Genomic DNA, 23677 nt, shown 5'->3' on the forward strand with positions numbered 1-23677 from the left:
GCTTTGGAATCACTTGATTTGAACTTAGGTAGCCTGAATTATAGTTCGTTAACCAGAATGTGGTTTGTTCATCTATTTTTGCGATTTTGGTTTAGTATCTTGCATTTTTGACCTAGTTTTGCTATGAACTAGACTGAGTGACCTTCTGTAATATTGTAGCCCTATCTCTTAGCTTCGAAACGGTGTATCTTACACCTCCATCCGATAATCGTAGTGTCATTGATGCCAAAACCGCAAAATGATGTCAAAAACTGTTTTTTGGATTGAAGTTTAATTCCATTTCTGGATTTTCCTGGTTTACTCTAATGCTTATATATTCTTATGGAATCTTATTTTGAGAGTATTTAGAATTGGTTATGACTTGTAATCGAGTCTTATTGCGCTTATTTGAATGTTTTAGAACGTGACGGTGGTCTAAGACACTCTTTGGGCGGTAGTTTATGAAATGTCATTTGCTTGCTTAGTGAGTGTACTACTCACTTGTTTGTTTACCATGTGGCTTTGCTATATGTGAACGTGATGCCTTGAAGGCTTAATTGTCCATTGAAATTGATTGAAGTGAGGGTGTACTTGATCGCCCTCACCTCCTTTGATATTATTTATGACTGTCTACTGTTTCACTGTGATACTGGAAATGTTCATGGAAAAACTGGTGTTGGTGTCGTTTGGACGAGTATCCAACGACCTTTACTGTACTACTGAGCTCAACCCCATTGGTAGTCGATTGAATCGAGCCAGCGAGGGTTTGGTCGTGAAGGTCGACGAGCCATGGGGATTGTTATATGGAATCTTGTAGTAGTGAGACTCTTGATTCCGGTATACTCGAGTATTACCAAATTGCTACTGTTTGGAGTTCGGGATCGGTAGGGGTATGTTGGGTGGAAGGAATGGAAGTAAAGTGGAGCCTACGGTTGGTTACTCTTAAACATTGACGGAGGGTCAATGAGATCCGATCAAGAATGTAAGCGAGGGAAGGGGCTCTTGAGAGCCGTCCGTATCCTTTTATCAACTCTATTAATGTGTGCTCTTGGTTTACTTTTGATGATTTGAAATGAAAAGCTTTATACTTATATGAATTTGGTTGCTTGAGTGATAGTATCTCACTGGGCGTAAGCTCACTCTATTCCGTTTGTTTTTCTTACAGGAAATTGAATACTTTTGGAAAGGCGATGAATATGGATTGCCGAGTTGAGTTTATGTATATATATTTTTTGAATAGTTCCTTTTGGACAAAACCCTAAACTCATTTTGACCCAACCTATCGTTGAAGTGTAATTTGCAACCATACATGTATAAACTTATGGGATAATTTGGTATGCCATTTTGGTATGTAAATGTTGAATGTCAAGGTGTGTATGTTTGCGTGATGTGTGGCCGGATTCTGACGTGGCCGATACTATTCATGGCCGGCTCCGATTTTCATTTTTTTTATTTTGTGATTTTGACTTGTTTAAGCGCTCTTATACTTTCCGAAACGTTTTAGATCGCTTTAAACTGTCCCGTTAGTCCTAGCGAGAGTTGGGCAGGCAGTCCGCTAACCCCTTTGATTCGCCTTAGGGGAAGGTGGGGCTGCCACACTTTTACTATAAGATGCGTTATTTGATGTATATTATCATATTATAATGATGTAAACAAAATTTTTAAAAATTAGTAAATAATTGAACATTTTGAATACATTAATTTTTTAAGTTAATATGAATGAGCATGTATGATTGTTGTTAATTTTTGTATTTAAATTATTCATATTTGTATAAATTCACAATAAATATAAAATAAAACTGTGCTAAGGTACGGGTAAAATTCTAGTTACTTATCGAAGCAATTTCTCATTGTATGCTTGGTATGTTATTTGCTAATACTGAAATACTAGCCTAATTTATGCATGCTTACCAATTGCGTGTGCTTGTAAACGTATGATGATAGGAATATCCTTTTTTAAAGCTTTTACAAAGGAGAAGAAATCGAATAATTAATGCTTTTAAAGTTGATTATTGACATTTGACATTGCACAACTGTTGCATACGAGTGAAGCTGAAAAATAAAAAAGCTACTCGGCATTCAACTCAAGCCTAGCTTAGATATGCTCCTATTATTAGTTAAAGAATAAATTTTGATTGCATTATAAATAAGTTTTTTAATTAATTTTATAATTTTTAATTATCTTTTAATTTCACATACATCATATTATAAAAGATATTATAATATTTTTATTAGTTTTTTTCAAGTAATTTTCTATCCAAACACACTCTTCATATTTGAGGAGTGTTAATATCATTCATCTACCGAAAAATCAAAGAAAACATGATCTAACATAAGCTCAACTTATAAATCTAAAACATAAAATTTAATTTAAAAAGAATCAAACTATTAACGCTCGTGAACCACCAAGGTCACCTCAAGCTTCTGGAGTACTCGGCTCGAATTCTGTGTCCACATCAGTTAGGTATGTGACGTGTGTTTGATAAAACTGCAGTCTGAATCTATTAAATTATTGAATTATTAAGTATTAAATTTAATATATTTAAATGTATATCATATTTAGTGACAAGTGAATAACTTATTTCTTAATTTTGAGAACAAGTTTTGTTTAGAAAATTTAGTATCATTTAATTAATTTAAATATTTAATTTTTAATTATAAAACGATTTGAATATATTAAAATTTAAATCTATTAAAGTTAAGTGCTGACTAAGTATATTAAACAGGCTAAGAAGGTAAACTCAAAACGTAAGTCCTGTTTTGTCCTTTTAATATTTAGAACACATATTTTAGATTTTTTTATTATATGTATATATACTGAGTGAGAGAGAGAGAGAGGAGAGCGAGAGAGGAACCGGGGGAGAGAGAGAGATCGCGATGGAGGGCGACGTGGAGATGGCCGCGGCGGAGGATGGAGCTTTCGTGGTTCGCTCCTCTTTCTAACTCTGTCGCTTGCAAGTTTTTCTGCTATTAATTGACTTCGTTTCTTTTTCATTAATCTTTTTTTTTTTCAAAACCCTAACTTTTTTGCTTGTACTGACCTAAAAATCAAAACTGATGATTTTGTACGTGTCAAATTATTATCACGCAGGAGTTGGACGACATGAAGAAAAGATTGAAGGAGATGGAAGACGAAGCGGCAGCTCTCCGGGAAATGCAGGCCAAAGTCGAGAAAGAAATGGGCGCCGTTCAAGGTCTTCCCTTTTCGTATGATACATATATTCATATTTTGAAAGCCTTTTTCTACTATTTGTCGCTCTTGTTAATTTGATCATTAGGATTTTAGAGTTATTTGGTGAATAGTGATGTGAGCTTTGTTGGTAATTGCAATATCTGGCATTTTTTAAGGGATCTATTTTGTAGCTAAAAAGCTGTTCTTAATGTGTGCATTGGTGTTTTCTGCGGCTCTTTTTTTTTTCGGTTTTTTTTGGGGGTTCTTTGTTGCTGTTCGTTGAGCTACGAATCCACGGATTGGTCTAAATTAGAAAGTTTGAGGAGTTTGAATGTGTAAACTAGGAGTATCTGTGGGCTTATAATGTAGGACAAGGTCTGCTCTATTGGCCAAAGTTTTTCTTTTTATGTACTCTAGCTGTTGAATTTGGAATAATCTTAAGAAATTACTGAAATTGGCAATTTGACGACCACTATTTGGATGGACTTTGTAATCAATTGCTCAACTTATTTTGAGTCTTGTTTGATATTGTAAATTTTTTGGGTTTGGGTTTCATTACAGCTTCACAGCTTTTCACAACTACAGTCATTACCATCTCCATATGTTGTTGGACATACTGCAATTTACATTTTTTTAGTTGCTGGTTGGATAAGTTCAATTGTGAAATTTCCTGTACGGCAGAGAACTTTGGTTGAATTTGATTTAATACAAGCAATTAGATATTCTTCCATATGCTCTTAGGATCTTTTGATCTGTTTAAAGAGCAATCAAATCTCTGATTTTCTATTTTTTTAACTGTTCTGTTTGATCTTTTCGCAATTTCCCAGTTGGAAAGTCTAGTATTCTTCTACATCTTAAGGACATTTGTCAGTATTTATCTTATCTTGGTTCACTTTCTGAAATGTCATGTAATGTGGCCCTTCCCCTTGGCAAGTACAATGATAAAACTGATTAGCATTTGCATTTTTTTTGTTAAATTTTCTACCTTGTCATTATTATTTCCTCTTTGAAATGCAATCAGATCCTGCTGCTGCTGCAGCAAGTCAAGCAAATAGGGAAGAAGTGGATTCTCGATCCGTCTTTGTTGGCAATGTGAGAATCTCTATGATAAGCTACTAATTATTAGATGAAGTGTACTTTTAAACTCGCATTAATGGCTCATTAACTCATGAATCACCTGACTTCCCTGAAGTTTGTTTGCTTTCGATAATTAATGTTCATTTATTTTATAATGTGTTGCTTTAGTGATTGATATTCATAGATATCTCTGTGTCGATATATGGGTTTTGTGGCTGGCATGATTGCCTTGTGAAAGTTTTGTTTTATCTTTGTCTATGTTTAGTTATTTTCCTCCTAATTATATCAGGATATGCATGCAAGATAAGTGAAAATTGTACAAAGATTCCTGGAAGATGCTGCTTGATGAATTTGATTTTTATAAGAAGTTGATGGGTGTTTAAATGTATACTTTAGGAGCTGTTGGAATTTTTTTGGGTAATTTCATTCAATTTTGGAATCAATATGTCCTTATATGAATTTAATTAGATTTTCAAATCATTCAGTCTTTGTTTGGTCTTCCAGACTCAGTACTATGAACTCACAATCTTTCTTCATATATGTTTCCTTCCCTCACTTTCTGTGCTGTTAAGAACAAGATTTCATCCCTTTGGGGAAAAACTGGGAATGAGAGTATTAGCTTCAAGCTTCTAGTTTGTAATCATCATGTAGGGTGCTTGATTGTGTGAAAATGCTTCATGGCTTAATTGTCTAAACCAAAAGAATCAATATTTTTTTTCTTTCCAGAGTCAAGGATTTAGGATCCAACAGTCCATGACTGTTCATGTAAGCTTAAGTTTATTAAAGGTCACATACTGTGAAATTTATGGCTTTTAACTGATCATTTTCATCCTTCCTGTGTCAGTGAAGAAACCTAACATTGTTACTTTAGGTTATTCATGTGGAATTGTGTCGGCTTCTTTATATCGTCTCAGTGATTAGAACAACGAAATCTCATACGCTTTTCCTAAGGACCGACCTACTAGCAACAAAATCTCATGCGGATTTGATTTATCTTAAGGGCCTTGGACTGATATATTTTTTGAAGTGGTTGACAAGCAATCATTGTTCCAATTTCAAAACCTGATTGGCTAGATTCCAATTATAGTTTTTCTTTTTCAGTTTGTGCAAGAACCTGGGGCATGAAATGTTTACAAATTTTCTTTTTGTTTGTTAAGATGTTCCCTTGAAGTGGATAAACATTGATACAATGCAATCGAGGGCAATGGGAGCTTTAGGTCTCCTGGTGCTGGTTTCTAATAGCAGTCTTTGTTGGAGAGGTTTATTCCGGTTCTATGGTTGAGTTATTGCTTACTTTTTGAATTTTGGGAATGATTATGGAGCTTTTGCTGAGAATTTAGTAATCCTTAGCATTTCATTGCTTGCATTTTGTCTCTGTGACCTATGGTCCCTCAGAGTTGGGCTTATTTCTGATTGTGAAAGGAAAATTTCCAGTGGTTAATTGTATTTTCAGCTAATTTAACCTGGTTGCATATGTTATTATATGTTATGATCTATATGTTACATAATTTGTGAATATTCTGCTACATGATTTTGTTGTATTATAGCGGATTGTTCTGCCAGACAGTGTCAAGGACTTGTTTCTCTTTCCTTGTTAATCTGATTGAAGCCGCAATGGAAATTAGTTGCTGTAATTACACTTTCTTATGGATATATTAACTAGTCAGTCACTGTCATATGGATTTTTACCTAGTGTCAACCTTGTGAGTATGAATAAATTTCTTGCATATATGACTTGTATTCTTGTGGACAGTGAAATTGTTAAATAAATGAAGCACCTTCAGCTTGCCATATGGCTTGTTTCTTTTTTTTTTTCCTTTGGTCCCTTGGTTATTTGTTGCACGTACTTCTTGCACGGTTGTCATTTTTTGAGACAAGTTGTATGACAAAATTACCTGAGGCTAGCGTGACTTGTACTAAGATACCTAACTTCTTCTACCAGTGGATAAGTGAAAAATAATCTGCTTTGTAAATCAAACTGTTGATGGATATTGACAAGCCAAGGGATTTTTTTAAAATTTTTTAATCCTCTTATGTAGCTTTTTTTGGGTGAGATACCTCTTATGTAGTTTAAGTCTTTTGGTGTAAATATGGAACCACAATTCACGTAATTATTTCCTGAGTAGTTCTCTGTGTGGTATCAACTTGCTCTGTAGGTGGATTATTCATGTACCCCAGAGGAGGTACAGCAGCATTTTCAAGCATGTGGAACAGTTAATAGAGTAACCATCCGAACAAACAAGTTTGGCCAACCAAAGGGATATGCTTATGTCGAATTTCTTGAACCAGAAGCTGTTCAAGAGGCTCTCCTTCTCAATGAGTCTGAGCTTCATGGTCGCCAGTTGAAAGTAAGCAAACACATAAGCCAAGGTTCAATCTTCTATGCTTGTTTTGTTTCAAGAAACAACTTCTTGACATAAGGAATCTGAATCCTGCAATGAAAGTAAGCAAACACATAAGCCAAGATCCAATCGTCTGTCCTTGTTTTGTTTCAAGGAACAACCTCTTGGCATAAGGACCCTGAATCCTGCAATGACTTTAGTTGCATGGTGAAGCCTTACCGTTTGTTTTCCTATTCATTTTGGAGGCTTGTTTTATCTCTTTTAACTCTGGATATGTTATTAGGTATCTGCTAAACGGACTAATGTTCCTGGCATGAAACAATTTCGTCCCCGGCGTCCCAGCCCCTATATGGGATTTCGGGGCAGGACACCTTATGTGGCTCCTTATGTATATCCTCCCTATGGATTTGGGTGAGCTTCCATGATTTCTCTGCGATGTAATTTTTTCTGTAAATTGTGTTTGCTGGAATGGACATTCCACATGTTGTTATTACCTTGGGCAATGGTATTGGAAATATCTGTTTTGCAGGAAGGTTCCCAGGTTCAGAATGCCTATGCGTTACAGCCCTTATTTCTGAATCCGGTTTTCCATGAGATCATATGATAGGGCGCTCTTCTGCAAATCCTGTGTCTTGCCTTGTGGTGTGTCATCCAATATGCTTGGAGGGAACCCATTGCGGTTTCGGGGTGGAGTGGTGGTTTCAGGATCGGTCGAGAATCTGTCAGTCCTTGGTGGTACTTGTATGCTTTACCTTCTGGATATTGTTGGTTAATATTGTAATTATGGACCGGAACAGTTTCTTCTGCTGTGGATTGATGCTGTTTGAGTGATTTACGCAAGGCCTTTTAATGCCTTCTCATTTTTCAATTGCATGTGCACTTATTTATTTATTTTTTTTAAAAAAAGGATTTTGGAACTAATAATGTCTGGATAACACATTACGCTAGGAAAAGATCTCCCATTCCTCTCGCGCCTGGAGGCGATTAAACGCTCGAATATCTGAATGAGGCAGATGATACCTTTGTCCAGTTAGGCAGGGAATTCAAGTCTTTACCTGGAACCGAGTCCTCTTTTTTTGATTATTATTTATTCAAAAAACCTTGCTCACATCGTCTGAGTTCGAGAGCAGCAGATTGTGATACTTCTATTGCCGTTGATGTAAACTCCAATGGCTGCAAGAGGATTCACTTTAATGGTCGTTGATGTTTATTTTTTATTCCTTGTAAGCTAGCTGCCGCAAACTACGATCTTTTGAGATATGGGTGTTACTTAATATTCTTATGAATGTGCAATAATTGCACGTTATTTTTTGTGATCAACAGTTTAGCAGCCCGAATGCTTGATTGGTGAATAGCAGGCTGGTTCAAGATACTTCTCATGAGTAAAAACGACATTATTAACACTAGTGCTCATGGCACACGGCATGTGTGTGCCATTGCTAATATTTTTTTTTTGTTATTTTTAAGAAAAGAATAAGCCAAAATTAGTTATACATGAAACAAGTTTATTAATTTTTGAGTTCTTTTTGGATTATATTGATTGGTTATGCACTAAGTAATAGTTAAAAGCCTTGAAAATGGGAAGCTTTGAAAGTTTGAGTGTTTAAAACCATTAATTAGTTTAGTTGGTTTTACACTAATGTGCATTAGGAGAGAAACAGAATGATGTAAAAGAAAATTAATAGATGACTTATTATAGATAATATAAATAAAATAGCTCGCTATTAAGCATTATTAATAAAGAAAATTTGCATACAAATTTTCTTTTAAAAAAATTGCATTCCACTTGACGGAATGTATAGTAAAAATTGGGTTTATGTAGGTACTTCATTATTCTGGAAAAAGAAAAATGGTTGCATCTTAAATAGGTGTTTTAATTATTTTTTAATTTTCCCAACCACATCTTTATTTCACATACATGATATCATGGAAGTTTCTAGAGTATGGATAGCAACTTTTTCCAAAAGAAAAAATTCGCTTCAATTCATCTTTTTATATTGCCAATCACCTTTTTATCTCACATCATAAAAAGTGTTACAGTAATTATTCCAAATAATTATTTGGGATAATGCTCTATCCAAACAAAAGTCAAGTTGAGCCTTATTATGCATAAAAAAGAAAAAAAAAAGTTGATCCTTATTAGTGTAAATTGTATCTTACTAGAGTAAGGTCTTGTTTAATAACGTAATTCATCACTTAAAATTAATGTATTTAGATTTTAATATATTCAGACACATTTGATAACAAAAAATTGAACATCTGAATTAATTAAGTGCCACTAAATTTTCTAAGTAAAATTTGCTTACAAAAATAAGTGATAAGTTATTCACTTATCGCTAATTGTCATATACACTCAAATATATTTAATTTAATATTTAAGAGTTCAATAACATAATGGATTCATATTTCAATTTGTAAATTTTAATTTTATCAAATGCACACTAAGAAGTAATTGAGAAGGAATTTTTTAATAAAAAATTATGTCCAACAGAGATGACATTAAAATAATCATTTGAAAAACCCTCAAGTTTGAGGTTGTATTTTTCTTTTTGATATATACCATAAACCGTAAAATGTAACTGTGGAAAAGGATGTGAATAATCTAAGCTAAAATCTATGCTAATTGCTAAGATTTTCGTTTTCCGTTCCTTTTTTTTTTGTTTTTTTAATTAGTCTTCTTTCTGATCCTTTACCAGTCCAAATCTCAGGACAGAAGCAATGGCTCAGGCGCTGACAACCACCATCACAGTGGCGGACGTGACCTGCTACTCAAACGTCCCAAGCGCCTTCCTCCACCCTGCAGCCACTAAACCCACTTTTCTTTCCTCTTTCCCGTTCAACTCTTTTCCCCGTAGAAAATTCAATGCCAAGCCCATCTCAGCCGTGGCCACAACACCACCAGCCCAGAAGGATTGGAGGCCAGATAGCTGGAAATCCAAAACAGCGTTTCAGCTCCCAGAATATCCGGATAAATCTGATCTTGAATCAGTTCTAAAGATCCTTGAATCCTTCCCTCCTATAGTTTTTGCAGGGGAAGCTAGAAACCTCGAAGAAAAGCTCGGCCAGGCTGCACTTGGGAACGCTTTTTTATTGCAGGGTGGTGATTGCGCTGAGAGCTTTAAAGAATTCAATGCCAATAATATTAGGGACACTTTCAGAGTCATTCTGCAGATGGGGGTTGTGCTCATGTTTGGTGGTCAAATGCCTGTTATTAAGGTTGCCTGACTTTCATATTTTCATTAATTACTAGTTTAATGATTATGTTTCGTAACTATAGTTTTGAGATTTTGAATGAAGCAAAATTATGTGATTACTTTATTACTGTTGGAACATAATGAAAAGTGATCCAAATAATTGAATTACATGATCAGCGTCTCTCTATATTGTTCTTGTTCTGATTCATAGCATCTATATGCTAATTATGCTGTGGATGTGCTGATGTTTCATGTTTGGGGGGAGGGGGATGTTGGCGGTATTTAGCAGTTCATATTGTTGCTGAAATTTTGGTGATCTCTTCTTTTTGGTCTTCACTGGTGACGAGGCTATCTAACTTCTGTACATGTTAGAATTGTTAGCCATTGCTTAGGGGGCATCCCCCGGGGGGCGGGTGTTGACTAGATAGCCGTGGTGACCAGTAGGTCAGTATTGGATTTGGGAATAAATTTGCCACTTTTACTTCTGAAGTCATGCATAATGGGATTTAAGAAAACATTAATGTTAATTATGCTTGCTATTTTAGGTGGGAAGAATGGCAGGCCAATTTGCAAAACCAAGGTCAGATCCATTTGAAGAAAAGGATGGTGTGAAGCTGCCTAGCTATAGAGGCGATAATGTGAATGGGGATGCTTTTGATGAAAAATCAAGAATACCAGACCCCCAAAGGATGATCAGGGCTTATACACAATCTGCGTCTACATTGAACCTACTCAGGGCATTCGCTACTGGAGGATATGCTGCCATGCAGAGGGTTTCTCAGTGGAATCTTGATTTCACTGATCACAGTGAGCAGGGGGATAGGTATATTGTCCATTTCAAGAGTATGTTTCAACCATTTGGGCAGTAATTTGATACAATCTTTTGTTGCATAAACTAAATTTGCTTGAAAGGTACCGGGAATTGGCTCACCGAGTTGATGAGGCTCTTGGCTTCATGGCTGCTGCTGGTCTTACAAATGGTCACCCAGTCATGGCTACAACTGACTTCTGGACTTCACATGAGTGCTTGCTTTTGCCTTACGAGCAATCACTAACAAGGGAGGACTCAACTTCAGGCCTTTATTATGATTGCTCTGCCCACATGCTCTGGGTTGGAGAGCGCACAAGGCAGTTGGATGGTGCCCATGTTGAGTTTGTGCGAGGAATTGCCAACCCACTTGGCATCAAGGTATCTGAAATGCAGTCCACTTGATTAATTCAGATTTTCATTCCACATACCTGTTTGTTTAGTATAGATGCGTGCATTGTGCCTATCAATTTTGAATCTTTCCCAGTAATTTAATTGGTTTGCACGTAAGAGTGAGTGATCAAATTGTATTATGACATTAATTGACTCGTGTTCATGGATGAAAGTGAGGATAAAGAAAAATTTTGCATGACAATCTCATTTTTGCAGCATTAATCTTCACTGAGTAGCTACACTACTACAATATGACTTGAGGTTTCTCCTGCAAGCATTGTGAAGTTAACTTTTGATGAATGTTGCAGGTGAGTGATAAGATGGATCCGAACGAACTGGTTAGGCTCATAGACATTCTGAATCCTCAGAATAAGCCAGGCAGAATAACAGTGATCACCAGAATGGGAGCTGAGAACATGAGGGTGAAGCTTCCACATCTGATCAGGGCAGTTCGCAGAGCAGGTCAAATTGTCACTTGGGTCAGTGACCCCATGCATGGAAATACAATTAAAGCTCCTTGTGGACTGAAGACCCGTTCCTTTGATTCAATCAGGGTAAATTTTTTTTTCCCACTTTTTCATAAACTCCTAGTGGTCCTCTCAATCTTATATGGTCATCTGAGTTACTGCAGCTGTACTGTTGGGGTATACATTTATGCTATGCCTGGACATGCCTTCAAGCAGCATTCCTGGAAACCCAACAGTAATTGCCAGCAGCAGTCATTTTGTAAATGTTTGCTAACAAGTTTTGACAAATAATGTTGTGGAGGAAGCTGCTCTCAAGAACAAAGGAAAGGAGAAAGAGAGGGAAATAAAACAAAACTAATGAAAAAAATAGCAATACTTTCTTTTGTTCATATGCAAAATCTCCAGAAGAGAAGTTTTGATAAAAGGTATCCTTTGGATTAATGATAATACAAATAATTAAGATGTTCACAAGGTGTCCCGTATGCTTTCATGTTAGAATGTGTAGATATTTATTCTGAACCTTGCTGGGTTGTAGGTTATCTGCCTCACAGTCATTAGCCTTTTGCTGCATTTTGCAGGCTGAGGTGAGAGCATTCTTCGATGTACATGATCAAGAAGGGAGCTATCCTGGGGGTGTGCATTTAGAGATGACAGGGCAAAATGTGACAGAATGCATAGGAGGTTCTCGGACGATTACTTACAATGATTTGAGCTCACGATATCACACACATTGCGACCCAAGACTCAATGCTTCTCAATCACTTGAGCTTGCTTTTATCATAGCAGAGCGACTTCGCAGGAGGAGGCTCTTACCACAACAAAGGCTGTCCTCCTCGAAGGTCTAAGAGCTTTGACTTGTCATGCTGCACCTTAGTTTTCTCACCCAGGCACATGCCATGTCGTGTTGACATGGGTTTTAGATGTTTTTAGTAAGCTGTAAGGTATATGGCTATTTGCTTGAGAATCCAGGCATGAGCGCGCGCACGCGCGCCCACACACGGACATCCAGGTTCTAAGTTCATGAAAAATTGGAAAAAACAATGCAGCTTGTGGTTGTAAAATATTTTGGGAGTATGAAGGAAGGCCAATTTGAACGAGTCTAGAGTCTAAAAAATGTTCAGGATTGTATTGCTGGATACACATAGTTTTTTGTAGATCAAGTAGCCAGTTGGCCTTTAGTTCTTCATGCATTCAACAGGAGCAAGGGACTTCCGGTCCAGATAATTGTAGGAGTAACAATAATATATCACCTGAAGTGTTCGTTGTATATGCAAGTTTTATGGTCTGTATCTGTATTGTTGGGTAGATGAATGTTGCATGTTTGTTCTGAAAGGCACGCATACTACTTGGTGTCGCATCACATGCGGACGTTTTCTTCACTTCCTTTCCTTCAAGGTTGGTTCATTTCATCATTTGCAGTGGCATGATTCCTGCTCAGTCAAGTTATTCACCCAATCAAATTTCACCGGTCAAGACCAACAGCAACCCATGGAACAACCAAATTTGGCTATCATGGAAGAACCAAATGCACGAGTACAGTAGAAGATGGTGATACTTTTGGGTCCAGACGGATGATGCAAGCTGGGAACCCAATACTAATATCTTTCTACAATGATTGCAGCACAGGTAAAAAAATAAAAATTTAAAAGGGAGTGTAATCAAATTGAACGCTGGAGCTTTTGCTGGGGAGTATCATAATTTACTCCTTTTGAGCGTAGAGTGGCCTTTCTCTCCTCCTTTGGAGCGATAATTTTTGCTCAAGGGACCCAATTAATGGGTTGGAATTATTAGGCATCACAGAAGAATGAATGGCCTGAATTAGAAGAAAGAAAAAGCAGCAGAGGTCGGGTGTGTTGTTTCCATTTGAACAATGAGGAGATGGAATATCTATCTCCACAAAAATAATCGAGTCGTCAAGTGGCAAATTCTATATTAGGGAAAATAATCCCCTCAGTCACAATGATGACGACTCTATTTGATGCTATCTTCTTCCATCTTTCAAGGACCGAGGTTCTGCTAATGGTTCACAATACAATAATATTATTAGATTCGGTAGATGTGAATCCAGAGGTTTTTGAAATTATTTTTTTTTTCTTTTTCAAAGTTAAATCAGCTGTTTCTGGTCATTGGCCTAAAAGGAAAGGATATCAGGCATGATAGTGGTGCCAATAATGCATTGATCTGCATTTGTAAACTCTGCCTTGTAAAGATAAGAAAGCATAAAAGAACCCAATTGGTCGAAGACATAAAAAACTGGTGATGTTGGAAAATGGGAGGGCAGCTCCGAAACAAAAATAGTGGTAGACTTGTGTTATATGTATTGGTTTGTGTGGATTAGCTGGGCAGACAACGCCCCCTCCAAAAAAAATCTGCGTGAATGGAGGAGGGACAGAGCCTGTTCTTGCACGAATACCATCTGGCGGCTCTCATGCACGGTTTTTTTTTTTTTTAGTGAGGCACCCAAGTTCCCAGTTTGATATGGGTTTTTTGGCAACTAGGCATACTAACAACACCAATGATGAATGAATGCTGATACAATCAATTTTTACTCACTCATGCAACGAACGAACAGGTGAAAGAGACTCTCATCAATTAAGGAGCTTGTGGTCGTAAAATCAACAACAACTCGAGGAATTTTAAGAGTGCCGGACGGATCAAAGTACAAAACATGAAAATCTTGCAAGTAGATTTTCCCCCCCTCTTTCCTACACAACTCTAGTCTAGTGGCTAGCGTACTGTACTACAACCCCCCCCCCCCCCCCTCCCCGCCCCCAGCTTTATTTTTTTTACTTACCTCGTGTTTTAGTGCAATAGGGTACTTTTTGCTCCATTAATTACTTTTTTCACAAGGCGCCAGTGTTCTTACTGCTATAATATTAGCTCTTTAGGCTGTTTCCTTGCGGACAAAAATGAAATAGGAATGAATGCTTGCTTCAGGGAAAAAGACTTGCTTAGACAGGATTCAACTTATTATGACCTTTTTTAAGTTCTATCATCTATGGAGCAGATGAGATGACTACATCATATAGAAAGAGTTAACAAAACCATATAGAGTTGAGGACTATTTTGGTTTTCGCCGCCCAGCGGTCACCTCAAGCCTTCTTAGGCTTGATGGTGCGGGAGGTTAAGGGTTCGAGTCTTACCTCCCACAAAATTTGTCATAATATGTGACGATCTTCATTGACCAGTTTCGATGGAGTTGCTACTCACATTGAGTCCCCTTCCTCTCCCTCCTGGAATAGGCTAATTTAGATTATAGAAATTCTATCGTATAAAAAAAAAAAAAAAAAAAGTTGAGGACTTTCTTGGTTTTCGACAATAATCAGCATATACTTACGTCACACTGGAATAGAGAATAAAGTGTACTGCTTTTTTTGGCTGCTGCTATCAGCACCCAAGGAAGGCGAAACTCTCATCAAAATCTTCATTACAAATTTTGCTATAGCCCGGAAACCACAGCCTCAGGATATGCATATGCTTCTCAGTTTCTTTTTTTCTTTTTTTGGTAGTATTTATTAATTGCACTCTACAGGGGGGCATGGCGGAGGGATAGGACTCGGGGATGCGAAGCATATATATATAGTCAATTATTTTATGTAGTCCACAATCCAAACCAAAGAGGTGAAAGAGATGTTGGGACCCAAGAAATCATGAGCTCATATGCTTATTGCTGCTGCCGATAAGAAAGAATCCCAAACCCGCTTTCAATTAATATATATTCAACAGTCCCCACATTTGATTTGATTTAATTAGCGGCGACACCACCCCATTCATTCATGAAACCAATAATAATATTCTACTCCATTATGGTATGATTAAACACTGCACTACACTTATGTAATCAAATTTGAATTCCTTCCTTCCCCAACAAACAGGCCACCTCCATTTCACCAATTCAAAACAACTTCTTTTTTTTTCAATGTTGGACCCATTTTTCACCCCATTTCAATTTTTTTTGTTATTTCACGTGCCTACTTTTTTATGTTTTCTTCGGCATCAAATCGCTACGGTACCTTTTTTTTTTTTTTTTTGGATAAAAACTCGAGACAGATAGATAAGAGGGGGGGGGGGGGTAAACCACCGATTAACTACCAGTCGTTTGTTTGTGCATCTTCTGGTGCAAAAGAGGACATATGCATATTTTTTATTAAGAGCAATTTCAAGGCTTCTTTTTATAGACACCGGACTTAAACAGCACTTAATACAGTACTATAATAATCAACCTTCCATTCACATTTTACTAAGATATATGATGATAGTACTGATCATAATTACTACTGGTAGTGGTATCACTTAATTTACCCCTCTATTGCAATTTTCACAATTTTCTTTTTCATGCTTCTAGTAATGGTGATGAATATACACGTCACGTCACACAAAACAACAACACCACTTCTCCAGCCAGCAGCAGCCAAAGCTGGCCTCATTCCAAATTTCGAAAACCATTCTGCGACCGTGTATCTACATAAAAAGTACAGCTGCCACACCTCATAATAACATAATTTCCATTTACCCAACCATCCATCCATCCATCATCAACTCCTTTTTTTTTTCCGGGTCGGGTCGGGTTCATCAATCATCACAATCACAATCAAACCAGTGTCGAGCAGGCAGAGCTCTGGGGGTCCCATATAGCCGGCAGCAAGAACTTGCGCCCGTTCACCCCGTTCGCATTGTAACTCGCCCCGCTGGCCTTATCCACCAGCAAGTTACCCGGGTAGCCCGGGTAAGACCCCGACCCGAACATCCCCGTACACGCCGACACGGCCTCTAACGGCGCCGTTGCTGGGCCCTGGAAATACCCGCTGTTGTACGGATTCGTAACGGCTCCCGCCAAAACCGTGGCCAAGTTTATTACCATGCCGTCCACTCCGACGTCTCCGTTGGGCGCCACCAGCGGAGGAGTCTGGGGACCGTACAGCGGCTGGTGGAAAGGCCAGGCGCACTGCCCCGGGCACTGAGTCTCCGAGTTACCAACCCAGGCATATGCAAAGCGAGCCGGGCCCCGAGTCGAGCCGTGCGTCCCGCACCTGCTGCAGAACCCGTCCACGTAAACGTCCCCCGACGTCAAAACAACGTTAATGGAACCAGCCATGTGGCCCCCTCTGGCAGCCAAATAAACGAGATTCGAGTTCTTGAGCATTTTTCCGAGAGAGTAGTTCTCGTCGAGAATCTGCTTCCCCACGACCAGCGTGGAGGCGCCACCGCCCTTGTACTTCTCGGTCGTCATCCACCAGGAGGCGGCGGAGGGAGAAGCCGCCCTGGGGGAGTTTAGGGATTGAAGAAAATCGACAATAATGGAGCGCTGGGTGGGCGTAAACTTGCCGTACCAGATGAGGTTGACGGTGATTTTACCCTTGAGAAGAATACCGTTATGGTATTGGAGGACCAGGGGTTGCTGTTGGACCAAGGCCGCGGAAGCCGGTTCAGATATGAGAGTGGATAAGAAGATGGTACTAGCCAAGAACAGAAGAGTACCACAAGTAGTAGAAGAAGAAGCCATTGTTGTACTGCTATTCTTGATATTATTATTATTTTTGTGTTTTTTTGGGACAGAGTTAAGAAAGAAGGCTCTGCTGCGGGTTTGAGAGGAGGATGTAGCAGCTTATATATAGAGGCCCGAAGACAGGAAGGACAGCTGTAGAAGCGAAGAAGATGTCAACTGGGGAGGGATGCAAGGTGGAGGCAGGGAATTGGGCAGAGGGGAGTTCGGCCAGGCTGGAAGCTGGAGACGGATGACGTGGGAGTCTAGAGTGGGGTTTGATCTGACGTGGTGGAGAGATGGGGAATGCAATTGAGAGAGAAGGGGTGGTGTTGACGTGTGCATGCCATTACACTTGGACTGATATTTTTGTAGTATTTTGTTTTACTCCTCCTACGCTACCTACTAAAAAAAAAACACGCACGCAGCAGAGAAACAGGACCCTGGCTGCCCGAACAGGAATCAGAAGGAAAGGACTTTGATGCCCCATCTCATCCAAATCCATTCCTCTACGCTTTCCCTCCCTCTCTCTCTCTTCATTGCCACGCTCAACAGCTGTCTGTAAAACGCTGATGGGGTGCAAAGCTTTCATGCCTTCTGGATTGGCATTTATTGGTAGCAGTAACATCTACCTTTTGATTTTGAAATATCATGTGTTTGGATAATAATCCTTGTTAGGGGGCAGGGGGCTTGGGGTCCTAGTTAGGTCTTAGCAGCAGGGCACCCTGTGGGGTTTCTATCCCACATCGATTGGGGGGATTTGGGTGTTGGGTTTATAAGTCTCCTCAGTACCCTCACTAGTTACCATGGCTTTTGAGATGTACTGTGGACTAAGGGTTGTAAAGTCAATAGTCGGGTTTCTACCAACTGACAAAAAAAAAAGATAATAATCCTTGTTTGGTTGCAATTTTTTTCAAAATACTTTTATATTTTCTGTAAACATATTTTTCTGTTATTTTTTTACCTTATATTTATCAAATCGTTACAGTATATTTTTCTATAAAAAAAAAAAAAGCTTCATTCATATTATAAACCTATTTTCGAATCATTTTTTTTGTTCAACATGTTGGTAATAATTTGTAATGAGAAAATTGAAATTTATTGTCCCACATTGAAAGAGGGCGTCTTGGACCTTGGGGCTTTCTGATTAGGGTAGGGTGTTAATTAACTGTTTAAAATATGTTTTCACAGCTGCTCCATTTGTACCTTGGAACTAGAGGTGTCAAAATGGGTGACTTTGGTGGGTTTGGGTTGGGTAAAATGGGTAATGGGTATAAGTGAGTCAACTCATTTATATCCATTTAATTAGATGGGTATAAATGGGTAAGTCAAAAAATGAATTGGGTAACCCAATTACCCATTTATAACTCATTTATTTTAACTTTTTGCAAACTCATTTAAATTCATTTTTGCAAACTAAGTTATCAATTTATACCACTCTTTGTACCCATCATTAGTTATAAATATTTACTTATAATGTTCAATAAACTTAATTACCAATTTTTTTCATTTATACTCTATGTCACAAAATTACCTATTATTTAATAATTGAATAATACGAATATAAAATTTTGAATTAAGTACTATAAAAATTAATATAAAAACTTAATCCAAAAATTTTGAACCCCTAACATTTTTTTCATATATAAATTTAAATTTTCATTTTATAAAGATAAGAAAATAGGCTAAAATTTATCATAAATTGGTAATGCTAAATAATGAGCAAGTTAACAAACTAAGAAAAAAAGTAAAATAATAAGATAAAACCAACAAATAATAATAATAATAATAATAATGTTAACATCATGACAAAATGAAAAATTTGGAAAAAAAAAGGTAGGGGAAAAGAAGAGACTTGGGGGGAAGAGAATTTTAAATCGGTTAATTGGGTTTGATGGGTTACCCAATAATACCCATTTAATAAATGGGTATTATTGGGTAACCCATTTATACCCATATACAAGAATTTAAGATACCCATACCCATCTATTCATGGACGGGTATGGATAAATCTAGTTAAGTGGGTTGATTTGCCGTCTCTACTTGGAACCATTTAGCAGTCGTGGCCCGTGATTATAAACTAGTCACAAATGGAAGCAAACATGATGAATGAAAGCAAGTAGGATCACTAGATTCTTTGGTGATGTGGCATCTATCACATTAAGACCGAGCGCATATTTCAAACTAATTGCCAACAATTTTAGGGCTCACCTACATTTATGCCTCTGTATTCTCGCACTCTATCTTGTGTGTTGCCACTCAACATTCATAGGCATGAATTGAATATCTTTTTTTTTTTTTTGCTTATTGAATAGTCAAATAATGGTTAAAATTTTTTGAATAGTGAACAATTACATATCACGCGAGTCTTAATGATTAATATATATATATACACATTTTACTGACAAGTAACAATTCATGTGAAACTTAACTTGAATTTTAAATTCAAATTTTACACATGCATTATGTACTCATGCCTTTTGATATGTACGCCGTCAAAGTGTACATATTCAGTACTTTAATATTGATCTATACAAAATTTTCAAGAGTTGGTATATTGTATTTAAAATAGATAAATGTAAATGTCACTTCATTTGTTTATAGCAGCACTCCTATTGTCTTTTTTATTATACAATTTTCATTTCTAAGAATACATATTCATAAAAAAGGATAGTCGTCGAACACCACTATAAAAAAAAAATAAAAAAGGGTGAGACATGATTTGTATATTTTCACTTCAGCCATTAACATTTTTTTTATTAAAATACTAATAAACACCACGATTTGTTTGATAGGGGCGTCCGTTTCGTGTTTTCTTCAACTTCTAATTTGTAAAGGGCAGCCCCAGCAATGTATTTATGTATGGCCCCATCAGCATCCCCTCCCCGCTCTAGTCCTTAGTGGTACCACTACGACTAGTGAAATTCGGATTTTTCTCCCCAGTCTTTTAATTGTCAATTTAACTTGCGAGACACACGACCAATAAAGTTCCTTAATTCAAACAGTAGCACGATGCTGGTTCTTGTACGTATCCATCCAGAAATTCAAAAGAAAATCGGGACCACTGGGAAAGAAAGGGTACATGTCCTTATTTTGAGTTGGTAGAGGGCTATCTAAGATTCTATAGGGCAAAAGGGTAGAGGGCTGCACGAAGCTGGCGTTTGGTAATTGGAGGGCATTGGTGGGGATGGACCCGAATGTGGAGTCCACCGGCGGTGACTTGCTTTTAGGTGGCAGTGGTACAGAATTTGATGCTAAATTGCTAATAGTAGTGTTCTTTTTAGGGCCTGTTTCATTACACACACTAATTTATTCATTCATATACCAATGCCACTACTAAGCAGGTCGCATGATCGGTCCAGAACTTCCAATAAAATGACTTGGCTTTTTTATGCTGACTCTCCCTTCGCAAAGGGCAGACTGAGCGGGCGGGGGGGGGTCCCGGCTCGTTTCTTGGTTGGTTCGTTTTGTCGAATCTAGGCGTCTGAGTTCTTCGGTTGTTGGATTTCGTGACCTTACGTCACTCTCTCTATCCACTCTACATTATTGTTTTAAAATTAAAAAAAAAAACAATTATACATTATTGTTAGTTTAAGGAACGATTGAAGCACAAAGAAACGTAAATAACCGAAGTGGATGCCGCGGACGGAGTTTGTTTGGATGATTTATTTGAGATAATTACTGTAGCATTTTTTATGATGTGATGTATGCGAGATAAAAAGATGGTTAGAATGATGGAATGGTGGTTGAAATTTATGAAATAAATTATTTTATTTCAAATGGCTATTAATTTTGGGGTTTTGGTGTTGGCCGGTTGGGTGGTTTTATCGGTGGCGGTGTTCAGGTGGGTTCACCAGAGTCGTCGGAGAGTGGACCAAAGGTATTTACTTACTAGTGCTAGTAAAAAGAGCTAATGATGGCGTATTGAGATTTTTTACCGGTAAATGCAACGCAGCTGCTCGAAAAAGGCGACGGTGCCGACTTTGTGTTTCTCGTTTCAATGCTTTGTTTGATTTGGACGTTTTCGTCGCGTTAAATGTAAACTGGAATTTGGATGAAACTTGGAAATGCAACCATAATACTTAGTGGAAAGGAAGGAAATGGACTGAGTTAAAAAAATATATATAACAGCTTTCTCCATTAACACATTTCTCTAAATCCTAACAGCTTTGTTTGGATTCTAAATTTTTTAGAATTTTTATTAAAAAAATATATAACAATAATGATGTGATGTGATATATGTAAAATAAAAATTTATTAAAATAATTTTAATAAAAACTAACCATCTAAACGAGCAATAAATTTATCGATGCCATACGAATGCATGAATCACTCAAACGCAACATGTTCAAATCATTCAATTTCTCTCTTCAAACGACTGGGAAATTTAGGTAAAATTTCAAACTCGTCGCGGTCATACTAATTAGATTTTTGCTACCCTCGTGCGCTCGATTGATTATTCAATTCTGAACAATATTCATCTAGAAACTTTCTTAATCCATGCTCTTCAAAATTATTAAGCTTGACAAAGTTCAGCACAAAACGGGTTGTGTTTGTTCCCAACGCCTATACTTTTATTATTTCTACTCAAAAAATGCCAAAAAAAAAAAAAAAGAGGAGGAGAAGCGTAACATATTTTCCAACCTTTCTCGTGATTGCATGACATATTTTCATTTTTTTTTAATTTTTACTTAAACAGTATACCACAAATTCTGTTTGACCATTTGATTTAGGAACATTGGGCTTTCTTGCTGGTAAAAGGTGAACAATGTACAAACTTTTGAAGTGGCATGTTTGAATGCGTGTGAATAAAGCCGGATGGAGGTAGGCACGAAAAGCATTTCATTATATACAGTGGTGTATACTCCCAAAGTCCACAGACTTGGCTTGTAATTGTCGCCCTTCAAAATTCGACCATGAAAAAAAAATCACGTGTCCGTGTGCGTGTGGAGGTGGTGAAGTGAGACGTCGTCGGCAATCTGGGGCTGGTCAAATTTGGACGAATCAAACTTATCTAATCACCTTTGCACCAGTCCAACATCAACCCCCCGGTGGCCGGTGGGGGCCCCTATTAGTATTATGATTTGGCGTTGTTCTTCTTCTTTTGACTTAAATGCTGAGCCCATCTGGTTCTGATCTCACCGGTGATTAAACTAGCAGCAGCCACGTGTAAAACTAAACACCCCCTCCTTAAGGCTCAGCCTTCCTGGCTAGCTAGTATCTCTGCATTGCATGCTCTGCCAATCTGCTGCTACAATTTGCAGCAGGGGATAAGATAAGCTTCAGCTTCAAGTTCTGTGCTAAAAGTATGTAATGGGAATCAAGAATTAATTGACGAAGAAGCACTGCTTCTTTTTTTTGCCAAAATGTATCAGCTAAACAGGCTTGTGATTGCTGACAAAAAGGCAAATTTTGCTGGCTCCCAATATCAGTAGCTTTGACATTTTACTGACTTACTTTTAGTTCTGTGGTCCAACTCCAATCAATTATTGTCCACCCAAAAACTTAGCGGTGTTTGGCCTGCAATTTTGTGTAAGAATAAATCATTTTACATGTGTTTTGTGAACGTATTTTTTAATATTCTTTTAATTTCACTTCGCCAGCCACTCGGATACCTTTTTTTTTTGACATAAAAATTTCAAAAAATGATAATCCTTTGACACTTGTGTCTCTATGACATATATTGTGAAACTTGTAACGCATTTCTCTTTTTTGTCGAGCACCGTAGATTCTTGACAGTTTATACTATCCTTAATCCCGAACAACCTTCAAAAGTCGACAATTTTTAAAAGAGTGAATAGCCCAAAAGATCACTAAATTATTAAAAATGGCATCCTTTGGTCACCAAACTTTTTTTATGGCCGAAAAGATCACTAAACTCGGAAAAACTCTCCAGCGGAGTCATTTTACCGAATTTCAGCGGTTTCTCATCCGGTTACAAGGGTCTTGAATTGAATAAATATTCTGATATGGGCAAAAATGTCCAAAAGATTATTGGGGCAAGTGAACTCACAGACTGTTTCGTTCCCAAAGTTGACCAATCAACCGACATTCACTTCGTCTTCTCTGGTGAAGTTTACTGGCTGTAAACACTCCGAGTCGGACTCCGATTCCATGTTCACAATTCGAAGACCGCCGACCATTGACGGAAGAGAAGCAACCCCATTGCATTCGGCCTGTGCACCTAAAACTAATTTGGGTTCTTCGTCCAGACAAGTACACCCGGATTCAGAATTACACAGTCCATGGTCGGGGATACCATGGTGGGTCGCGAATAAATCCTTAACGAAATTCATTTGATCATCGTCGTCGTCGTCGTCTTCTGGGCTGTAGTAGAGGAAATTCTGGTCGGAGTGCACAGATTCAGAATGCTAAGAGCCGGATTCGGATTCTGAAATGGCGGTGAAATTGAGGTTGTCATCAATCAAGAAGGAAGGATTAGGAGGAGAGAGGGAAATTACAGTCTCTATTTTTATCGCCGGAGAAGATGAAGTCAATCTAGGGGTTCAATTCTGAGGGGCGAGACGAGCTCTGTTCTTTCCAGTTATCCGATTCCAGAAGATGAGAGAGAATTGGGTCAATTACGTTTCTTAAGCTTAGATGGCTGAGATCCCATAAACTCCCAAAGGTCGGATGCCAAACATGGCCTCATCACGATTTTCCGGCCAGATCTTCTATCAAATCTGTGATGAATACACAGAGTGGGTGATGGGATGTCCCGCTAACTGCACGTAAACTTCTTGCTTCTAGTTGTTCCGGTCAG

The 23677-nt window shown here is 37.8% G+C and overlaps 3 protein-coding genes across 3 annotated transcripts; 2 read left to right on the forward strand and 1 right to left on the reverse strand.

Moving 5' to 3' along the window:
* The first annotated feature begins 2746 nt into the window (after window positions 1–2746).
* On the forward strand, window positions 2747–7438 carry LOC113731626 (polyadenylate-binding protein 2). Its single transcript, XM_027256993.2, has 6 exons — window positions 2747–2904; window positions 3071–3173; window positions 4173–4243; window positions 6385–6576; window positions 6854–6981; window positions 7100–7438. Exons 1-6 carry the CDS (start codon window positions 2857–2859, stop codon window positions 7146–7148), a joined length of 591 nt encoding a protein of 196 aa, XP_027112794.1. The 5' UTR covers window positions 2747–2856; the 3' UTR covers window positions 7149–7438.
* A 1715-nt stretch (window positions 7439–9153) lies between these two features.
* LOC113731625 (phospho-2-dehydro-3-deoxyheptonate aldolase 2, chloroplastic) lies at window positions 9154–12699 on the forward strand. The gene is made up of 5 exons (XM_027256992.2): window positions 9154–9786; window positions 10310–10587; window positions 10677–10953; window positions 11274–11519; window positions 12011–12699. The coding sequence occupies exons 1-5, from the start codon at window positions 9289–9291 to the stop codon at window positions 12275–12277; spliced, it is 1566 nt and encodes a 521-aa protein (XP_027112793.1). The 5' UTR covers window positions 9154–9288; the 3' UTR covers window positions 12278–12699.
* Window positions 12700–15544: 2845 nt separating this feature from the next.
* Window positions 15545–17021, reverse strand: LOC113731624 (protein EXORDIUM-like 2). The gene has a single exon (XM_027256991.2). The coding sequence runs from the start codon at window positions 16933–16935 to the stop codon at window positions 16024–16026; it is 912 nt and encodes a 303-aa protein (XP_027112792.1). The 5' UTR covers window positions 16936–17021; the 3' UTR covers window positions 15545–16023.
* Window positions 17022–23677: the final 6656 nt, after the last annotated feature.

This window comes from Coffea arabica, chromosome 2e, assembly GCF_036785885.1.
Source record: "Coffea arabica cultivar ET-39 chromosome 2e, Coffea Arabica ET-39 HiFi, whole genome shotgun sequence".
Lineage (NCBI taxonomy): Eukaryota > Viridiplantae > Streptophyta > Magnoliopsida > Gentianales > Rubiaceae > Coffea > Coffea arabica.